At 39.4% G+C, this 21,080-nt stretch overlaps 1 protein-coding gene across 1 annotated transcript; it reads left to right on the forward strand.

The window, feature by feature from the left end:
• Positions 1 to 238: 238 nt before the first annotated feature.
• On the forward strand, positions 239 to 18,633 carry EXOSC7 (exosome component 7; the record flags this gene model as incomplete). Its single annotated transcript, XM_079538545.1, has 8 exons — positions 239 to 295; positions 447 to 548; positions 2,421 to 2,515; positions 7,049 to 7,214; positions 10,963 to 11,033; positions 15,467 to 15,590; positions 16,513 to 16,668; positions 18,529 to 18,633. 8 exons carry the CDS (start codon positions 239 to 241, stop codon positions 18,631 to 18,633), a joined length of 876 nt encoding a protein of 291 aa, XP_079394671.1.
• Positions 18,634 to 21,080: the final 2,447 nt, after the last annotated feature.

Genomic DNA, 21,080 nt, shown 5'->3' on the forward strand with positions numbered 1-21,080 from the left:
CTCAGCTAAGGGCACAAACACAGGACAGGACCCGCCTCGCGGCACACTACACGAGGGCTACCCGCACCATTTCCCGCCTGCGGAAATGGGGCCGTGCGCAGGCGTAGAGCCCGCCCCCCCAGGGGAGTTCACGTGATTGGGGGCGCGCGCCTGCTCGTTCCCGCCGCCTGGCCCTGAGGAAGGGGTGGCTGCCGGTTGCCGGCCGGAAGCGGAAGCGCTGTGCAGCGCGCGCAGCGCCATGGCGTCTGTGGTGCTGAGTGATGCGGAGAAGCTGTACATCATACACGGCGTCCAGGTAACGGCTGTACTGCTCTACTCTTACGTGAAAGTTGCTTTTCGTTCTTTGTTGATGTGTTTGGCACGGGAAAAGGAAACTTTAAAAGCGCAAGTTCTTATCTTTACGTTCGTGATTCCCTTAAGCAAAATCCGTTGGTTGTCGTGTTTAGGAGGATCTCCGTGTGGATGGCCGTGGCTGTGAAGATTACAGATGTGCAGAAGTGGAAACGGATGTGGTATCCAACACAAGTGGATCTGCGAGAGTGAAGCTGGTAGGTGAATCTCTCAGGAGTCACGTATGTTGCTGATGAAACTGGCTTATTTCAATTGGCTTATGATAAATAGTTGCTGTCTGTAAATATGTCTGTGTGTGTCTCTAGTGCGACAGCTGCTCTAAAAACAGCATCTCCTGTTTTATGTTGGCCCATAGCATTAGAGGCAGATGTTGGTGGTATGGCAATAAAGGTTGAATCTTCCCACCAGTATTTCATTCCATTTTGTTGCCATGTGAGCAGCAGAAGTGCAGTCTGACAGAATGGTGTCTGACATGGAAATGTTTCTGAGGTAAAGACGTGGAATTGAATTCCTTTATGTTGAAGCACTTGCACCTACTGACATTCATTGTTGCTTGCTGAATGTTGATGGAAACCCAGCAGTGGATGTGAGCACAGTGAAGCAGTGGGTGATGCATTTCAGCAGTGGCAACAGTAACATGAAATACAAGACATGTTCTGGATGGCCATACACAGCTGTCACATGATGAAATTAAGTGTCTTGATCAGCTCATCTGTGCAAATCAGCAGGTTATGACCAGTGAACTCTGTATGGAGCTGAATATTAGCTTCAGTGCATCAGAAATGATGGTAGCAGTGTTGGAATATCAGAAAATGTGTGCCAGGTGGCTCCCATGAACACAGATGCAGAATGAATACCATATGTAAGTTTGTCAGGATCACATCAGTATGGTGATGAGATGTGGTGTCACCACTATGCACTGGTGTCAAAATGCAGTCCATGGAGTGGTCGCATGAGAATTCCCTATTGAAGGAAAAGTTCAAGAGACAGCCTTCAGTGGGTAAAGTATTGTGCACTGTCTTTTGGGATAGGAAAAAAGTGATCCTATTGAATTTCCTTAAACCCAGACAAAACATCAGCTCTGATTGCTGCATTGTGACACTGACTAAGCTGAAGGCTTGAACTTTCAGGGTCAGACAGAGATGAAGACAGCTTTTCTCTTGCAGTTTGGTAACACCAGGCCCTATACCAGTTTCAAGACCATGGAGCATATTGCCAAATTTGGCTGGACTGTCCTATCACACCCACTGTGTAGTCCGGATTTGGTGCCTCCTGTCTTCCCCCTGTTTTGGGCTGATGGAAAATGGACTGCTCAAGCAATGTTTTCCTAGCAACGGTGCAGTCATAGCTATGAAACAGTAGGTTACCTCTGCTGGTGCAAATTTTTGTGAGCTCAGCTTTCAGTCTCTTGTTCATCGGCGGTGAAAATGCAGAGTGATGGTGACTATGTTGATAAAGTTTTGTAGTTGAGAATTTCTTCAATTGAATAATGTTATTGTGCTCTTTGCAGCTCTTATTTTTTCCATGGAAATATTTTTAGATTTCTTTCAGAGCAACCTATGCATGTATGTATATGCTTAGCACTAATTGAAATGATGGGTTGAGGAAATAATGACAAGATATATGAATAATTCAAGCTAGCTTAACCTATTTGAGCTAGATTTATAGCGGAGCCTGAAATTGGTCTGCTACTCAATGTTAGATACTTTTGTGCTTAATCACTGGAAAAATAGTTCTGTTCCTTTAAGTGAAGCAAAGCTACTTCTGGCATGTGTTGACTGTAAAGAAAATAGGCATTTTTTGGCAGTATTATAAATATTCTGCAGAAATAACTGATCCAGAACTGAAATGATAAAAAGCTGTAGCTATTAAGATTGTCTTCTAAACATTGAGAAAGCTGATATGTGGGCACAGCGTTGTTCTCCTAAAGCCTTTCTGTTTTGAGATTCTCTGATAGAGCAAGTAGCAAAGACAACAGAATAGACAGAAATGTTTGCTTGCTGTAGGCATCTTAACTGAGTGTATTTTTACCATAGTTCTAGCTGTGTGATGTATTTTTGTTTTAACAGGGACATACTGATATCTTGGTTGGTGTAAAAGCTGAAATGGGAACACCGAAGTTGGAGAAACCAGATGAAGGTTATCTGGAATTTTTTGTTGACTGGTTAGTACGTTAGAAGAAAAGGTAGTAGAGCTGTATGCATATACACTTCTTTGCTTCTCACATTTGAAATAAAAAACTAATCAGATCTGAAATGTATATCTTCACTGCCCTAACCTGCTTTAAGTGTCTGAGTAACAGAAGCAGTTTATTTTACTATCTTAGCTGTGGTGAATGTTCAGAAACATCATTTCAGCTCTATAGTATCAGTTGCCTTTTTTTTTTTTTTTAAACACTGATTGAATATAGACAATGTCTTTCAGTAATGAAGTATTCCAGGTACTGAGATGGAGGAAGAAAAGAATTAACTTAGAGATTATACTTAAAACTGTATCTCAAAGGATTTTACTTACTTTGTCTTTAAAAGCAGTGTAAAAAGTGTACTTTGTGCAAGACCATCCATTAAAAAAAATACACGACATAAACTTCAGATACAAAGGTTGATTAGAATGTGGATTTATTAATCACTTTTATCATCAAATCAGTATTTCATTAACTACATTGATAACTGTCTTCAATGGCGTTCCAAGCTTTGTGCTACAAATAAACCATTGCTTGTCTTTACAGGCTTAGTAGCATCTGAATTGTGAAGGAAGCTAGAAGGAAACAGAACTGCTCTGAGATAGCTTAGTGACATCTTGGTCTTAGTCCTGACTCTGCTGTCTGAAGCTGTGGCATCCATGTCTTGCAGATGTCATAAAGCTATTCTTAATGAAATAAAAAGCTTTGAGAGCTTCTCAAAGCTTTGTCACTGTCAAATTAGTTCTTCTGCCTATGATATATATATATATATATTTTTTTTGTTGGTACTCTGAAGTTAAATCAGTGTTAGTAAAGCTGAGATATGCTTACTTAGAGGAACTCATATACCTGATAATGTTTTTGAGGTAACTGGTATTATCTGTGTAAATACTTTTGTATCTCTGGCATTATGCAATTTTATCTAAGAATTCATACATGCATCACAGTCTCCTGGTTAGCTATGGAAACTTATGGTTTGCCAAGGGAAGGACTCAGCTAGGAATTAGTTTATCTGTGACTACTGTTCAAAAAATGTAAGACAGTAGGGCGTTCTTTCCAGATTTGGTCTTGTTTTTAGATAGTATCTGAGCTGACTTCTTTATAAAGCTCATGTATGAAATACTCCAAGTAGTTTTTATTTGTTTCTGTTGGTTTTTAGACAAAGTCCAACAAAAGAAGCTCTATACGCTGGTACTCTCTAACGCTAACACTTGTGTTAGTGTTCTGCCCAGCAGCAGTACTTGGAAGTGACAGCACAAAATATTCCAGAGATGACATACAGGTGGCAGATCTTTCAGTTCATCAGCAGGAACAGCAATTCTGGGATGCTTCTTTTCTGAGTAATGATGTGTTAGAGAAACTTTAACTCATTAGATTAATGTTAGGTTCTAATTTGTAGCTATTAACCACTGCTTTGTAAGATGGGAGGGAGCTGTGCAGCAGTATCCATGGATCTTGTTGATTCTAGAAATGTGCTGTTCTCACTTTCTGTAATAACACAGGCCAAAAGCATAAATTTGAGAGAAGAGTAATCACTTCTCCTGTGCTTGTGCTGTCAAGGTAAGGTGGCTTCTAGCTTTAACGAAGAGCCCAAAGACACAGTTTGAAGTGAGAGCTATTTGGTTTCTGCATAGATAGGGTAGTGAGATGTTCTCAGTGCTCTGATGCTTTTTCAGGCTCCCACTAGGTGGTAGTAATTCAGCACATTTTGATACACTGCTTCTCATAGTGAGGTTCTTCTATGTGCTTCTTGGATTCTATATTGTTTAAACTACTAAAGTAAATACATCTTTAAGATTATCTGTCATTTGGTTAAATGTTTTCCCTACTATAATTTCTTGCATTGTAGATGGCAGTATATTAAAGGCCTGAGCAACAGTTTTCAGCTATTGGGAGAAAGATTTTAAATGGGGAACAGAAAAAATATTTTTAAGGAAGCAATCTGTGGCAGAAGAATCTTGAATGTTGTGTGATGTGACACTGAAATGGTTTTAAAATTCTCTAAATCTACATTCTGAGAGTAGAAATTTCCTGTGCTCTGTACTCAGCATGGTCACTACTGAGTTCTTTCTGTGTTTTGTAAAACATACTTCTGGGCTTTTTCCTTTATTAGTGTACTAGATAACCCTCTTTCATTTTATTGATAGTCTAAATTACTGAAGTATTCTGTGAGCATTGGGTGGCAGTATTTACCACATAGTTATTATGTCAGTACCCTGACAACATTACTTCTGAATTGCACTTGGGTTGTGTGGAACTGAAGTGTTAAAATAATGATGGAATTAAGATGCAGTAAAACTTGCAGTATTCCAGTTGGGTCTTGCGTTCTTCTCACCTTTGACCTGCTGTCAAAGAAAGCAACCATTTGTATTTCAAAACTAGAGCATTTGATAAAACTTGGTGTATAAAAATAATGAGCTGTAGATTAAAGTTTGTATGATTCAACTTCTCATGAAAAGCGTAATGCTTGCAGGAACTGTACTCTAAAGAGAAGTTAAACAATGGTATGGTGAACTTGCAAAAAAACTGCTTGAGTGGCTAAGTTCTCCTTTAACACAACCTAAAGCCTTGACTTGGAAATATTTCCAGATTTAAGGTACATTTAATTATGGTCCTGTCTTATGAAATCAGGGCTGGAGCACCTCCCCTACAAGGAGTGAGAGAACTGGGGCTTTTCAGCCTGCAGAAGAGAAGGCTCTAGGGGGACCTTACAGCAGCCTGCCAGTATCTGAAGGGGGCCTGCAAAAAAGCTGGGGAGGGACTTTTTGTAAGGGTATGTAGCGACAGGATCGAGGGGCATGGCTTTAAAATGGGAAGAGAGCAGATTTAGACTAGATCTAAGGAAGACATTCTTTACTGTGAGGGTGGTGAGACACTGGAACAGGTTGCCCAGAGAGGGGTTGTGGATGCCCCCTCCCTGGAGGCATGCAGGGCCAGGCTGGATGGGGATTTGAGCAACCTGGTCTAGAGGGAGGTGTCCCTGCAGGGGGTTGGAACTAGACGATCTTAAAGGTCCCTTCCAACACAAACCATTCTGTGATTCTATAATATTAATGCAACTGCAAACAATAGCATTACGTTTTCAGTGCTTATTTGCACAGTAAAAGTGGTCTGCAAGCATAGGTCAGTGCTTCATTGACAGCAGTATTGATTTTTTTAGCATGTATAGTAAAGTCTCCTTATATAAGCAGCAAATAACTCCTAGGAAATCCAGTAGCTCTTCCCAGCATTCTGAATTTTCATCAGTTGTGCAAAGTTGGGAGAGTTGCTGTGTGGCAGGGGCTTCCCTTGTAGGCTCCACAGTTGTGTTGATACAGCACCCTTGATGGTTCAAGTTTTAAAGGTGAAGCCATTATATTCCAAGAGTTTGTTTTGTGCTGTATGTTTGCATTCTTTCAGTATTGGAAGAGAGCTAAGGATCCTCGTATTGGTACAAAAAGTGCGTGAGGAATTGGCACTGCAGGGTGCCTAGCCAGTGCAATTCAGTTTTTTTTTTTTACATTCAGAGATTTGTACATATCAAGCTAATTCTGAGGAATCTCCTTCATTCTCATATTCCGTCAAGAGAAATTGATCTTGGAGAGATGGAGATGTGACTAATTTATTTAAAACCAAAATCTGCAGTGCTTGCCAGAAGTCCACTTTTGAGCACGCTTTTGCCCTCTCTGTACACTGGGAGTGTGTTCAAAATGTTTCTTATCATACCATGTATTCATCTCTGGGCATTTCTGCTCCCTTTCATTGTGATTTCAAGGTTTTGGTTTCTATTTATTTTGCATGGGCCTGCTGTTTGTTAGAATGTTGTTCTTAGCTGTGAACACTTTATTGCACGACCTCATAAAGTTTGTTACATTGGAATTGGGAAAACAAAGACCACACGTGTTTTTTTTGTTGGATTCTTTCTGGAAAAAAGATGTTTTTTAGCTCCTATCCATAAACAGTGGTTGCTGAAAATAATGAACTGCAGTCTGTAAGAGGTTTGGTGGCACGGAGTATACTCACAGAAAAGAAATTACCAATTTAAATTAAGCAATCATATGAATTCTGCAAATCCTTGTTATAACGTCATGTCTTTCTCTTCTTACCTTATTAACTACATTCTTGCCTTCCTTTCTTATCTTGTTAATTTAACGTTCATCTCTAACAGGCTGCCTTGTTGGCCATTCTGAACTTAGTACAATTTTCTCTCATTTCTTTTTCTTGAAAGTGTTGAGGCAATAGAAGGTGAGGTTGCCTAAGAACTAATTGCAGGGGGAATTCACCACCTTTCATGCTAATGCTGGGAACTGAAGACTGGAATTTAGTCAGCGTCATATTTGGCACTTAGTATAGACAATCCATCTGCATTAAGGCATTTTGTTATGCAAAATGGAAATAATTTTTTTACAGATTAAGTTTTTATTCTTGTACACGTAAATCCTTGGAGATTTCTAGTATTTTATGCTGAGATATATATTTGCACTTAAGAAATGCAGCTCAAAAGTGAAAGGTATTTTTTTCTTCTTCTTTATCCAGTTCTGCAAATGCTACTCCTGAATTTGAAGGCCGGGGAGGAGAAGAACTTGGCACAGAAATAGCAAGTACTCTCTACAGAATATTTAGCAGTGAGGGGAGCGTAGACTTGAAATCTCTTTGCATTAATCCCGGGGAACACTGCTGGGTTCTCTATGTTGATGTATTGGTAAGTAAGAAAATGAAAACTAAAAAGGTTCAAGGAGGTTTTCAAGGCATTGGCATTAGCATAGCTGTGTTTAGCTTCATGTAAAAAATTCTTCCTCTAATCCAGCTTAATGTTTCACAGCATGGGTGGCTACTCTCTTGCAAATCTGTCTATAACAGTCACTGCATTCTGCTTATTCTTTTCCTCCTCTTTCTGCTCTGCTACAGAGCTAATAAAACAGATTGAAATACTGCAAATCTGTCACCAATAAAATCAGTGAACTCATATTCACAGGGAAGTTGCCACTAAAAAAGGCTGAACTTTTTTCTAAGTGAATGTATCATTTGATTGAGCATAACTGAGCATGAAGGTATATTAGCCCTAATATGAGTTTCCCTCCTGTCAACTTCTTTGTTCAGTGAAACTTGTATGGCAGACGTAACATTTGGCCTGGGCACTTTTGAGGAAGTTGTATACACATGTTGAATGTAAAAAAGAAAGTAAATATTTGTTCCCATTAAAAACTGGAAACTCAATTTTGTGCGTGTAAGTCTTGTGTGTGCAGCAGCTCAGTTTCCAAGTAATGCTATATTTAAATTCCCATCATGGGAATTTAATAGAATTCTGCAAGTCATACTCTCCAGAGCTTTGTTTCCTACTCTTACTGGTGCAGAGTTGAGTTTCCACTTGCCAAATGTGTAACTGAAATTATGTTGAGGGATCTTACGCACTGGAATCAGTTAATGTCTATGAATTACTTACTACCTGTTAAACTGCATTGCCTCCCCAAAAAGGTGCAGACAGACTTATATTAAAACAAGAATGAAATATGAATAAATGTGAAAATTAATCCACTAAGTTTTTAAATAGCAAAAGCATTACTCTAGTTACATAGACAGAGAACGTACTGTGGCTTTTTCCAAATACAGAATGATCAAATATGTATCACTGCCGAGTGCTTTAACAACCCCAGTCACCACCTCAGTGGAGCTTGGCACAGTTTAACAGGGAGTAAAGTGCTAGTTCTCAGAAATCACACCGGGACCTTCCGTTACTAGATAATTGCATGCAGAGGTGCAGGACGTTAAGAGCTGTGCTTATTTAAGCCATGTGCTGCTTCTGCAGCATAAACAAGGACTTTCATAATGCTGATTGCTGCAGAAATTGTTCTGTTCAACTTTTGTATGGGTTATAACTGGTATTTATTTGAGTTGTTCTGCACAAATCTGTTGATTGTCCACAGCTCCAGAGGAGAACAGCCTTGATGTTTTTAAGCTACTTGTCATGTCAGGATTATGAACACCCATGTTCTGTAGTGTATTCTGTTTAGCTTTATTTATAGTATCAATAAAGAATCTGTTGTAGGTTTGTAACTAGGATTCTAAAGTTGAGGAGACTTTTAATGTAGTATTCTGCAGAATTTTATGTGACAGCCACGGAAGAGCTGTGATGTAGATAGAATTAGATAATGTTAACATTCCTATTCTGCCCCCACGCTGCCCGAGCTTTCTGCATTTTAACTTTTTTAAGGTGTTTGTATTGTTTCTTTTTCCAAACAGAAAATGTGTGTATCACATGTGATAGTTGTACTTGATGCAAGCACTTCATACTTATAGGTTTCAGCCAGACACATTACATAGGTGCTGCTTGATCACTCAGAAACCCCACTCTCCACACATGGATATGATTTAAAGATTGAGAAATGTACCTTGACCTTTCAAAATATTCTTAATAACAGCAGAAGGTCAAATGTGTGAGCTACTCTTTGAATGTGGGAGTTGTACAGCACTGCAGAGCTACAGCCTGTTCTCACCTTCTGTCTTTCTGTCTTTTTCTTTCCCTTCCCGAGTTATTGATGTTTGAAATAAAGTTTTAGGAGATTTGGAGGGATGTTTTTGACACATTTTGCCTTCTTCACATAACACACACCAGCAGGCTGCCACACTGAGCAAGGAAAGCTGAAGCTGTGCATTATTTTTCCATTCCCTATCTCATTGTACTACGTGGTGTGCTTGGATCTTGCATTAGGTTCTGTTGAAATGTTACTGAGCATTCTTCAGGAGATCCCCACCTTAACCCAGTCCTGTTGGAGGAAAGAAACCCAACAACTTAGAAATCAGTCCTTTCTGATTAAAGTCTCTGAATAAGGCAAGACCTGCAATAGTTTGTTTTTCTAGTCATGATAACTTTCTCTTTTGTGTATCAGTGAATTAGAAGTGAGTCCTTCCTAGAAACTTTTGCTTCCCAAAACTCAGAGTTGAGCAGGCGTTCTTCAGTCTTTTTTTTTTTGTATGAATGCAGGGGGAGGTAGAAACCTCAGTACAACGTGACAACATGCTTAGGCTGAGAAGAGGGCATTCATTTATTTTTGGAGGAATTGTTTCACCATGCTTGGTACAGGCCGAGTTCCTAGCCCATAGGCGCCAGTGTAATACAGATAAGGCTTTAGAATAGTAGCTTGAACACAAACCTAGTAACAGTACAAGCACATCCCTTTATTGTGTTTTAATAACAAAAATATTGCAGGCTTATTCCATTATCCACTAAAATCCAATAGTGCCTGAAAGTGGCAAGTTAACCTCTCTGTATCCAGCAGCTGTTGGCAAGGAAATAATTTGATCACCTTTGTATTAGCTTTCCATCCCAACTTTTTGTCATTCTGTTTACACAATTCAGTCTGTCTTAATAAAAATAAGCTGTCTTTCCAGAATATCTGATTTATGACTCGCTCCCAGTGTGGGAGGAAATCTCGTTCTTAAATAGATTTTGAAGAACCGTCAGTGCTGTAAGGCTTGTTTTGCTCTCGTTGTGCAGTGTAGAACGGATGCTTCTGCATTACGTCCAGTGTTCATACCAGCATAGTTTCAAATGCTTGTGGGGATTTGATCATCAAATAGTACTGTCTGTGAGCAAACTCAGAGTGGAGAGAGAGACTTGTCAGAGAGCTATCACTAGGCTATCACTAAATGTATCTCTGAGTTGTCTGTCAGCCTATAGAAGGTATAAGTGGTTATGGGAGCCCTGCTATTTTTTAATAGTATGCAGTTTTGGCTGTTTTTCTCCTGACTTTAATGGAAAGAAACTGAGCTAGCCTCCTTCCACAGGCTTTGATTCAAGTGACAGTGCTATCAATAAGCAGGCTTTGAGAACAGAATTTCCTTAGATCTTTGTCAGCTACAAGAGAAACTGGAATTTTATGGAAAGGATTACTCCTTTTCCATAAATAATAGAGAATAAATCAAGAAGTGCCTTCAAACTATACTTTGTGTAATAAATTTCATGTATGACAGTATTAAACAACTTCACTCTCTGTCCTAGGTGAGAATTTGCATTGCTTTTTCAGAAACAGTAACACCAACTGGGTTTGCCCATCTAATATTGAAAAAACAAAGATTCCTTTTTGAAATACTAAATGGAAGGTGGTGTTTCCTGAGCTAACGTTAAACATTCTGTGTATCGGAAATAGTCTGGTTGTATTCTTCTTGAGAGCCTTACTGAGAAGAGTAACAATAGTAGTGAATTCAGTTCAGCTTCTATTATGAAATTTTATCATTAATTTTATTATGAAGTGCTTTAAGTCTTCTATTTCCCATGCATAATGCAGTCTACGGAAATTTTAATCTCGTACCTGGTGTTCATTGCCATAGGCTTTAAAGATAACTTTTTTTTAGCCTATTCTAGTTCTTAGTTTTGTGAGACTTCATTTAAAGGTACTAACTCGATTTTTCTTTTTAAGAGATTCTTTTTTTTTTCTTTTTCTCTTCCCCAGTTACTGGAATGTGGTGGGAACCTCTTTGATGCAATCTCTATCGCGGTGAAGGCAGCTCTCTTTAACACAAGGTAAAGCACAGAGCTCATTTCATGTGAGTGCAAGTGACAGGGGAAGAGAAATACTTTCTATGAGCTCAGCCTTTTGTGCTCACTGTTTTTAAGTAAGAAAACCTTAACTGTGACTTCAATTCAGGTAAAAAGCAGTCTGTTTGCAGGCAAGTAACATGAACTCATGACTTTCTCCTACCAGTAAAGTGTTGTATTGCACTGTGTTCACACTATAGTCTTGTTGCAAGTTGTTGAAGGCCTTTGTGTTTGTAAAATAAGCAGCATTTACTGACAGGTGATGCTTCTGACTAAGAAGCCCTCTCTGTGCCAGGATGACCAGCAGCTTGTAACTAGTTCTATTTTCCCGTGTTCTTTCTTATTGGCTGTTAATACACAGCTGCCTTTAAAACAGAGGGGAGAAATGGTTTGAGAGGTTGTGGGGACTGTGAAATGATGTGTCTTCAGTTTGACTTTTCCTGTGCATTTTAGTTCAAAGAACAGAAGAATGAAATCTGCTAGTATCAGTAATAGAATTACATTTTGAGTGTTCTAAGGACAGTAGTATTCAAAAGCAATTTTTTCTAGTGTTTTTATCTTCGTTATCTTAAGGGAATATAGAGTTTTGTAGCACCCTTGAGAAAGAGACCAGTGAATGGTTTTGCTAAAAAAGCTGGCATAAATGTCTGGAAGAGGTGCAAAAATAAGAATCTTAAAGGCGTAAAAGTTTTAAATTGGATCTCCAGTTGTTTTCCAGCTGTAAATTAGAGATGTGCTGAAGTCAGTGGCACAGTTCTTGCTTATTCCTCAGGGAAGCAGTGTGCAGTACTGGAGCACAATATTATATATTACATGATAATATTATATAATATAATATTGCTTATTATTATAATTATATTGCATATTATTATAATTATTGTTTATAACCCAATATTGTGTTATTGTGCATACAATATTGGGTTATAAACACCTTAATGCTGGGGAAGGGGGAAGCCCACCTGAGACAATGACTTCTTTGTATTGCTGAGAATTTTCCCATCTTAATTAAGTTCTCAACTGTACCTTTTAGCAGTGGATTGTTTTTGTAAGGTAAGAAATAGTGTAATAAGTGTAACAGCTCACAGAGACTTGACAGCAGTCTAAAGGGAAGAAATTCCTCTCTTTCTGTGTGGGCTTCCAGGATGCAAAAGTTGAGTGTTTAAAACCAGTTGCTCCCACGGGAGTTGTTCCACAGATTCAAGGCACATCCTTTATTTGCAGGATTATTCGGCCTTTTTTCTTACTTCAACAAGAGTTCTAGTTTTGAATAAAGAGTGAAGGTCACATTCAAAAACAAATGAAAAAAAAAAGGGTGAGTTTGTTGCTTTTGGAGGAAAATGCAAAACATAGAGGCTATATTGTGATTGTTCTGGAAACTGTCTCTTGTACAGCCTTTGATCTGTGTGTAACCATCCTCAGTCTTGTCACTGTAGGATATCCAACCAAAACGTGGTCTGATACGACATGACAGAAAGCACGTTAGTTTTGATTTGTGAAAACTGCTATGACGGGAGCAGGGAATGCTAGTACATCTAATCTCATCAGAGCTCACAGAGTCAGGGCTGAAATTCAAAGTGAAAAGCTGTTGTCCTTGTTCGGTATTCCTTCTTCTTTCCCTTAATGTCTACTAAGTTTTCTTTGGATTGATACAAAGGTAGTTTAGAGCAGCTGCCCACTTTCCTTAAAGTACTATTGCCTGAGTAAGATGATGTCAGTTTGAAGATCACTTCAGATTAAGTGTTCTGAACTTCACTTGACGTCTGTGTCTCTCTTTGAGTCTTACTCGCCTTTCATAATCTGTTTGCAGCCAGGTTTTAAGTGTTTTCAGATCTTTGTCAGCCTTCAATTCAGCTTTAAAATCAAGAGCAGAAAGTTCAAGTTGCTGGGTTGTTTTCTTTGAAACATTTTTTTTTTCTTCTGATATTCAGATGGGCATTTGAAAAGCTTTATCCTTAGAATCTTGCTTCTAACCATGTTTTGTAATAGCTGTGTCATCCAGCACACTTTTTGTTCAGGGCTAAGTAAATGCATTATAGTAACTTTGGGAATGTTGTGCAAGGATTATAGTATTTAAATCCTGTTATGTCTGACCTGACTCACTGTATCCCCTTCAGCCATGGAGCAATGACAACATGACTGTCATAGGGGGAATATTTACTCTTTGGAGATTCATTCATCTTGCTTACTGTGTTCTAAAAACTAGATCCAGATCATGTATGAAAGATGGCTGATAGCAGACTTTATTCCTAACTGAATCCAACGTGCTTAAGGCTAGATTTATCCATGATTGAAGTGGATAGTGCCAAATGTGCAAGCAGCCACCACATCAAAATTTAGCATTAAACCTAATCCCATGGAATGTGCTCCATTGCAACTGAGGCAACAGAAACGAGGCAAATGGCAAAAGCTACAGAGTTTGTAGCACAGCAGGCGTGCAGATGTGCTGCTTTTTTGCTGGGCAGCATGGCAGGTACAGAACTGATCACAGAATGGCCAGGGTGGGAAGGGACCTCAAGGATCATGAATCTCCAACCCCCCTGCCACATGCAGGGCCACCAGCCTCCCCATAAGTGATGCCTACATGTAAGTGTAAAGCAGGTTTTGCTGCTGTGAACCACGTGTCTCCGTTGCACGGACAAAAGCGTTGTTCATTATGTGACTGAGTCCTGCTGTACAGATCTCTGCTGATTAGTTGCAGGAATCACAACAGAAGAATAAAAGCTACAAAGCAAACATGTACAGCTAGTTCTTAAGAAAAATCTTCACAGACCTGGAGAGGAAATGTCACATTTTCTGGACGTGCTCTTTGTGCTACAAACACTCTCTATGCCCATTTGGATCCTTAGTTTTTTATGTGTATGTAGCTTTCTTTCATCCCTTCCAGTAGTCGTAGTTTGTACTCTGTCTTACCTGTTCTTGGCCAAAAGAGTTCCTTGCAGGGAATTTTCAGGTATGAATCCTGTCAGCTTCTTGTTGCAGCCCAAACATTGCTGTGCTTTCATTACTATTTTGGGATGGAGGTTAAAATTGCTTAATCAATCTCATGGACTGTTTCTTGATCTTCTTTCTCTACGCAGTGCTTTGGCACATGTACTCCTTGTCTAGGCTGGTGTCCAATGCTGTGCATTGTCTGTGTACCCTGAGGAGCAGTCACCTTGTGACTTTGTTCCATCAATTTTAATGGCATATTTTTAGCTTGAAAATAGACTTTGATGCCTCTCCAGTGAGTTGTTACGTAGCACAGAGCATTTTGATCCTAATTTCTTGAAACACAGTAGCTATCTGCTTACTGAAAGTTTTAGTTTTAGCTTGGCTCAGGGCAGTATTTTTGTAAGAAATTTGTTTTTACTAAACATGGGTTAGCTGTTGGCTCTCATATCCCCAGCCACAAATAACTGAAACATTTGTCTAGGGAACAACAAAAATCACTTGGTTTCCTGGAGAAAAATTCAGTCCCTATCTCAACCTTTAAGAGGGATTTGGTGCAGAATGCATAAACAAATGTAACCTTGAGAGTCTAGCTATGAAAAACAGTGCTACTGTAAAAGTGCTAACATAAAAAGAGTTTGAGGTTATGTTCCACACAGTTACTGAAATTAGCTTTCCAGGGATATCTTCAAGTATTTTATGTTCTTGTGTTCAAACACATACGAGTGGGAGCAGATCACTTGAGTTGTGTGGGGGCTGTACTGGCCAGTAAAGCAGAGTATCTCAGTACTGCATTCTAGCACCTGGATAAATGAGGTTCTGTAAGATGCTGAATTTCTTGTCTCCTTGAGATACCATCTTCTGCTAAATTGATTTAAATGGCTATTCATTATGCTAAGAATGCAGTAATAAATTATCCTCTGAAACTCCCATTAAAAGGCTGTGACAAATATTTTTTATGTACCACTGATGAGCCTGCCTGACTTCTTTGTGAAAGATCTCATCACTCACAATTGCATTCCTACAAGAGTTTTTATCCTTGACTATTGCTTCTGTATATCTGTCTTTAGAACAGCAGTCTTCTGGCTTCTAAAGAATGAGAATATCTTGTCAACCTTCCCAAGCTGCTAAAGAGAAAGGATTTTACTAGTGCCATCATACCCCTTCCCCCAAGTCTCCCTAACTGGTGTCATTGTTTCCTGAGCTGCTTTACTGCTTACATTTGCTACTGATAGCATGGCTCTGCCAGGCAATGCAATTGCTGTGATTCTGACAGCTTTATGGTTGTCTACAAGGGTCAGACAACTACAGGTCTGAATGATGCCAATAAACAGTGTCATTCTGAATATCTTCCAACTCAACTGAATATCTTTCATCTTTTGTTCAGTAAGTTGTTAATGTTTTGATAACGTCCTGATTTTTTCTCTAAACATGTAGCCTCATTTCACTGTCTGTTCTGACAATGAACTTGCACATACTTGTTTCTGCAGAATACCCAAAGTACGTGTTCTGGAGGATGAAGAAGGCTCTAAAGAGATTGAGCTCTCTGATGACCCTTACGATTGTATTCGACTTAATGTGGATGATGTGCCCTGCATTGTCACGCTGAACAAAGTAAGCCTGGAAAATTCTGACCACCTGCCCTGAGACCTCAGTTTCTTTTAATTTCAGCTGTTGTTTTTTTTTTTTTCCTCAGAGATAAAACTGGTGTTGGATGAGTGGTAACTGTGTATATGTTCATCCTAGGAAGTATTCCAGTTGGCTCGTCCACTTCTACTATAAAGCATTTTTTTCCATCTCTGACTTACACATTTCCTCTTGATGCATTCTCGAAATCTCATCATTGTGTGTTTTTCATTTACTCATTGATCAACATTCAGAGCAACAGATGCTCCAGTATGTTGAAACAAATAGGCATTATTGCAGAGGTCAAAAGTTGAGTGATCTGCCTAGAGTTTGTTGCTGGTTTTCATGGGTGTGAAATCATCCTTTCAAACAGGTTTTCACTTTCCTTTTCCACATGAAGCTCACAGCTAACAGTTGTTTTGCTGGCTGCTGCATTCTTCGTTGCATCTGTTAGTGATTAGCTTTGTTACTGGGAAGTTTGTATGATGTATCTTTTAAGCAAGTTACATAACAAGTTGGAAGTCCACCTGACTGAACCAGGAGCTCACCTGAGTCTCAAGATCTGTCATTTTTGCCTGGAAGAGAGGGAACTCCGTCCTTGGAGATGAGATGAAAAGGGAGTATGGAGTTTCATACAGTTAAAAGGGTGGTCAGAAAAAAATAAAACTGAAGAAACATGGTTATCTCATTTCTGTTTCATATGTGCATGTAGTTTGTGGTCAGAAGCTGACTGTGATATACATACATAGTACATAGTGATGTACTATCAACTCAGTCTCTAAACACTACCAAAGATTACATGATGTTAGGGTAGGAGGTTGACAGGTAACTGTCTAACTTACAGTTTAATTTCTTAGTAAAGAACTTAAACAACTGCAAACTGACATATTCTTTTGTCATTAACTTACAGATTGGATATAGGCATGTGGTGGATGCTACCCTTCAGGAAGAAGCCTGTTGTTTGGCCAGCCTGCTTATTGCTATAACCAGTAAAGGTGCCCTCACTTGTATGAAGAAAATAGGGAAAGGTAGCCTTGATCCTGAGAGCATTTTTGAAATGATGGAGGTAAGAAGTTTTGTGCAGTTACTGTCTTGCATGCTGGTGATACTGGATGAAGTGGAACCTGAGTATATGAAATGAAGTAAGGACTTCAAAAACAAGGACCCTGATGCTTGTATTAGGTGTGAAAGAGACTTGTTACAGGGCACAGACAGTTCCTTTGAGACAGAACTGCATATGGATAGAAGTTGTGTAAAACTTCAGGATACCTGGAGTGCGTAGTACTCACATCTGTTTCAGCTGGGCAACCCACAGCTGTGAGACATGTCTCCTATCCCATTATTTCCTGTAAAGAGTGAAAGAGCAAAGCTTCTAACATGGTAATGTCCTTGTGGAAGTAGGATTGGGACTTTACCAGGCTAGTGCATGGCGTACTTGTTCTAGAACAACTCATTTGTTTTGTGATAAGCTTTTCTCATTTTACTGTTGTTTTTCTTTACTCCTTTATTGGGTTTTTGATATGTCCTTACTCCATTAAAATACCATTATCTGGGTGTTGTTCACATCCATGTGAGAATTCCATTTTAAACTTCAGGCTCTTCTTGAAACCGTCTTCTAGTATAAATTCTCATGCCTGGATTTGGCCTTGAACATCAAAGTGAAATGGGTTTTGAACTTTGAGTCAGAATGAAAATTAAATACTTAAAACTGGCTCCGTTTCCTAGAGATCCAGAGCTAATTTTAGCATGGCTGTAGTGAGGAATGCAGGAGTTGGAGCCAAGTTTGAAAACAGTTGTTCTCCAGTGGAAATTTTGTGTTGAGTAGATGTTGCATTTCCCTATTTCATTATGTCAATCCAGAGTTCTAATCTCGGCGGTACCAATGAGGGTCTTCTTGCATCCAAAGAGGTCACTTATCCTGCTGGTTAAGTGATGAGTAGGGTTTATCTCTAATCTGGCATCCTAAAAAAGAAACAAAATGAACAGAACTTCATATGGACATCTGATATGTCTGCCATGATGGATTTTGAGTCCAATTCTAACCTAATGTCACAGAAGACTTGAGGTTTTAGGTGTAGGGCTGCTACAGAGTAAGAGGTGCTTAGTTTAGATATAGGCTCATGGTAGAAGCCAGCCCCAGTGCAAATTTTCTGATGTCTAAATGCAGAAAACACTGATCAGAAGTTCTGTTTTGATGACCAACTTTACTCTACACTAAGCCCTAACTAGAAAATGAACTGATGTGGTTTCATTGTACAGTCTACCCTCAAAAACTGTGTTTGAGATGATACAGTGCTTCCATAAACACTAATTAGAGGTGTGTATGGGAGTCTTCAAACCATTTTATTCTGCTTAAGAGTTCTTTTCCTTTCTTGTTTGTGGGAGGCATTAAAGCTTAAGCTTTGGAAGAAGAATTCTTCTAGGTGGTGAGCAGTTTGAGGGAGTGAGGGAGTAAACTGATGAGAAGAAATGAGAAGTAATGATGAGAAGATGTTTTTTGGGAGGTGAGAGATTATCTGTTCAACACTGCCCCAAACACAGCAACCCAGTTAGGTACCAAGGGGTACGTATGGTGTTGTACAGAAACTGTACTGCTTTGTATTGCATATGCTGGCTAATTTGTGTGTTTGTGCCTGATGTGAATTTAATTTGTTCTCCTGGGCGATCCAGGGACACAACATTTAGCACTGATGATTGTGGGATACTTCTGTGATAAATAGGAGCGCTGTACTTTTTCCAGAACTGAGTCAAATTAAAATGGAACTTCCACCACCATAATTTTTCTTAATTAAAACTTTTTGTTTTTATTATACCAGCTGGTGTATATTAATCATTAATGGGAAAATATTTGTCAAAAGGACGTGAGAGTTGTCTTCCTGTTAATAAGCATATGTCTCAGACTTGTTTTGCTTTCTTTGCATTGCAGACTGGAAAGAAAGTAGGAAAGTCATTGCACGCATCACTTCAGAAGGTTTTGGATGAAGAGGAGAGTTTGGGGACCACACGTCAGAAAGTTGGATTTCTAGGATGAGTTTTTATTAAATGTTCAAAACTGTTTTTAACCAGTTGTGCAAATCTTGTCTGTTTCATATGTAGAGAAAGGATGTTTTTGTTGCAGTACGTAGCTTCCAACTAAGAGGCTTTAGAAGTGTTACTGAGCTGAAAGAAAGTGATAGTTAGATGTGAAGGGCAAATGGGGGATGCTTACCATATGGGTAATTGCCTGCACCTAGGATGCACACCCACAGTTGATGCAATAGCACGGGAAGTGCTCAAGTCTGTTTTCAAGGGTGACTGATGTTGGTTCCGCTTAATTCAGTTCGCATGTGCTCCACTTCTGCAGACCAGCTGTTGAGTTTGAGAGCATCTGTGGGGGTGTCCTTGGTACAGCACAAGCCAGGTTTTGGGCCTCTTAGAACTTCTTTGTTCATCAGCCAGATAATTCATATTAATGGGAGAAAGAAAGTGTTACTTAATGAAAGTCTTCCTTCAAATTATCTTGCATTTCTTTCAGTAAAAAGAAGTTAGATTTTACTATAAATGCAATATGCTCACAAGCTTCTAAATCCTATTTTAAAATAAGATATTTTATTAAATAAAACTCCATCTGTCCCTCTTGCCAGCAGATGCAATAGCCTGGGTGAAACCTCTTATGGTGGAGAAGGGGCACAGCTAAGGTTGAAGGGAAAATAATACATTTTTCTGAGTTTGCTAGTTCAGCTGGAAAAGCATAGTGGCTGTGAGTAATGATCCTTAAGGTCATGGGGCAGCCGTGCTACAGGGCTAAAGCCTCACTTCTGCTATTGCCCTACAGAGGCATGTGAGAGAATGCAGGTTTTTTGCTTCACTGGACTGGAGCTGGAGTGAACAGGGAGGCAGTTGTACAGCTTGTAACAAGAGGAAAACTCTTGTTATTCTGCTTTGTTTTCACAAAGATTGGAATACATCAAAGCTGGGAAATACAGGAGAAAATGCCAGATAACGTGTGCAGTTGAGTTGTTTCACCAGATCCTCAAAGCAGTGGATGCCTGCATCAGTTGGCTTGTACAGAAAAGAGCAAGAGCTGTTCCTCCTGCATGATAGGAAGAGATGACAGATTGGAGAACTTGGAGGAAAAGTTAAATTATAAGAAGGGGTTTCAGCTGCGTTAGAAGGTTCCTTAAAGCATGTTATAACAAAAGCTACAGCAGTAATCCCAAAATCCTTTACCTTTTAGTCAAGCAGCTTTTTCTCAGTTTCCTGTTGTAATTTCCTAATACCAGATGTAGAAAATTTCTTGACTGGAACATGTTTGCTGAAGGGAAGGTGAGCTGATTATAGTGCAAAACAACTATGCTCACATTAAAACAGCAATCTCAAAATCTCTTCAGTCCTTTTCCTAGAGCTTGGTAAGATAATTATTCAAGGTGAAGTGCAGTGCTGCTGTGTATGTCAGATACGTGCAGCCCATACCATAATGAGCAAGTAGAAAAATTCCACAACATTTGCCCAAGATGCCTTGTTTCAAATAGTTTGGAGGTTCTTCTCTGCACTTGAAGTAATGGGTTTGGTAAGTTATGATAACAAGAGACAAGAAGTGATTATGATTATGTAGATCATCATACTCCATTAGAGTTATTTTGTGTGGAGCAAAGACTAACCTGACATAAGTTTTATGGTAGGTGTGTTTTATTCCTCGCCATGCAAAGCTACTTCTGGAAAGAAAGAAAACTGAAGGGGAAAAAAAAAAAAACTCCAACCACTTACAGTACCTTAGACATATCACAGGCAGTTTTTGTTTGGTTGTGTATTGTTTAATGTTTCAAAAAATGGTTAATGTAAATGAGGATTGCAAGTCTTAAACCGCAGCTGTTCTCTGCAGAGCTGTTGCCTGTTCTATTACAAACTTGTGATCATGTACCAGAAGGCTGCCTGGAGTTATTTTCAGGATGCTTTTTGTAACACTGTAGAGTAGTGTATTTCTAGCAGCCATCCAGCTGAAGGGACTAAAGACTTTCTACAAATTACCATCGATAGTCATAGCTTCACTAGTGGTGATAGGATGCTTCCTTGCCCCTCTCCTGGTCTTTTTCATGTTAAATTAGTTGTTAGAAAGACTGGGAGAAAAAAGAAACCCCAACACAGCTCAAGTGGGTTAACTGATCTGTCCATGGAGGCGAATATACATGCATTCCTTCTGCTCTCCTCACTAGAGAAAATGGATATTTAGCCTGAGATCTAGGCTCCTTCAACTGTCTTTGTCCTCCCTCCATTCTCTGTAGCTGTGTAAGCAGGCAGAGAACTTTGATGCCTTTGGGCGATCCTTTGTTTGGTCCATGTGCTCCCTAGCTCCCATCTAATGGCATTGAAAAACAGTGGGGTAGAGTGTGACTCCAGTTCAGCCTGGGGCTGCTTCTACCCCTGAGATGTAAATAATGAGCTCAGCCAAAAGCAATACACAGCCGCTAGTCAGTCTCAGCTGCCCCTGGAGATTTACTG

The sequence above is a fragment of the Tetrao urogallus genome, assembly GCF_951394365.1.
Source record: "Tetrao urogallus genome assembly, chromosome: 7".
Classification (NCBI taxonomy): domain Eukaryota; kingdom Metazoa; phylum Chordata; class Aves; order Galliformes; family Phasianidae; genus Tetrao; species Tetrao urogallus.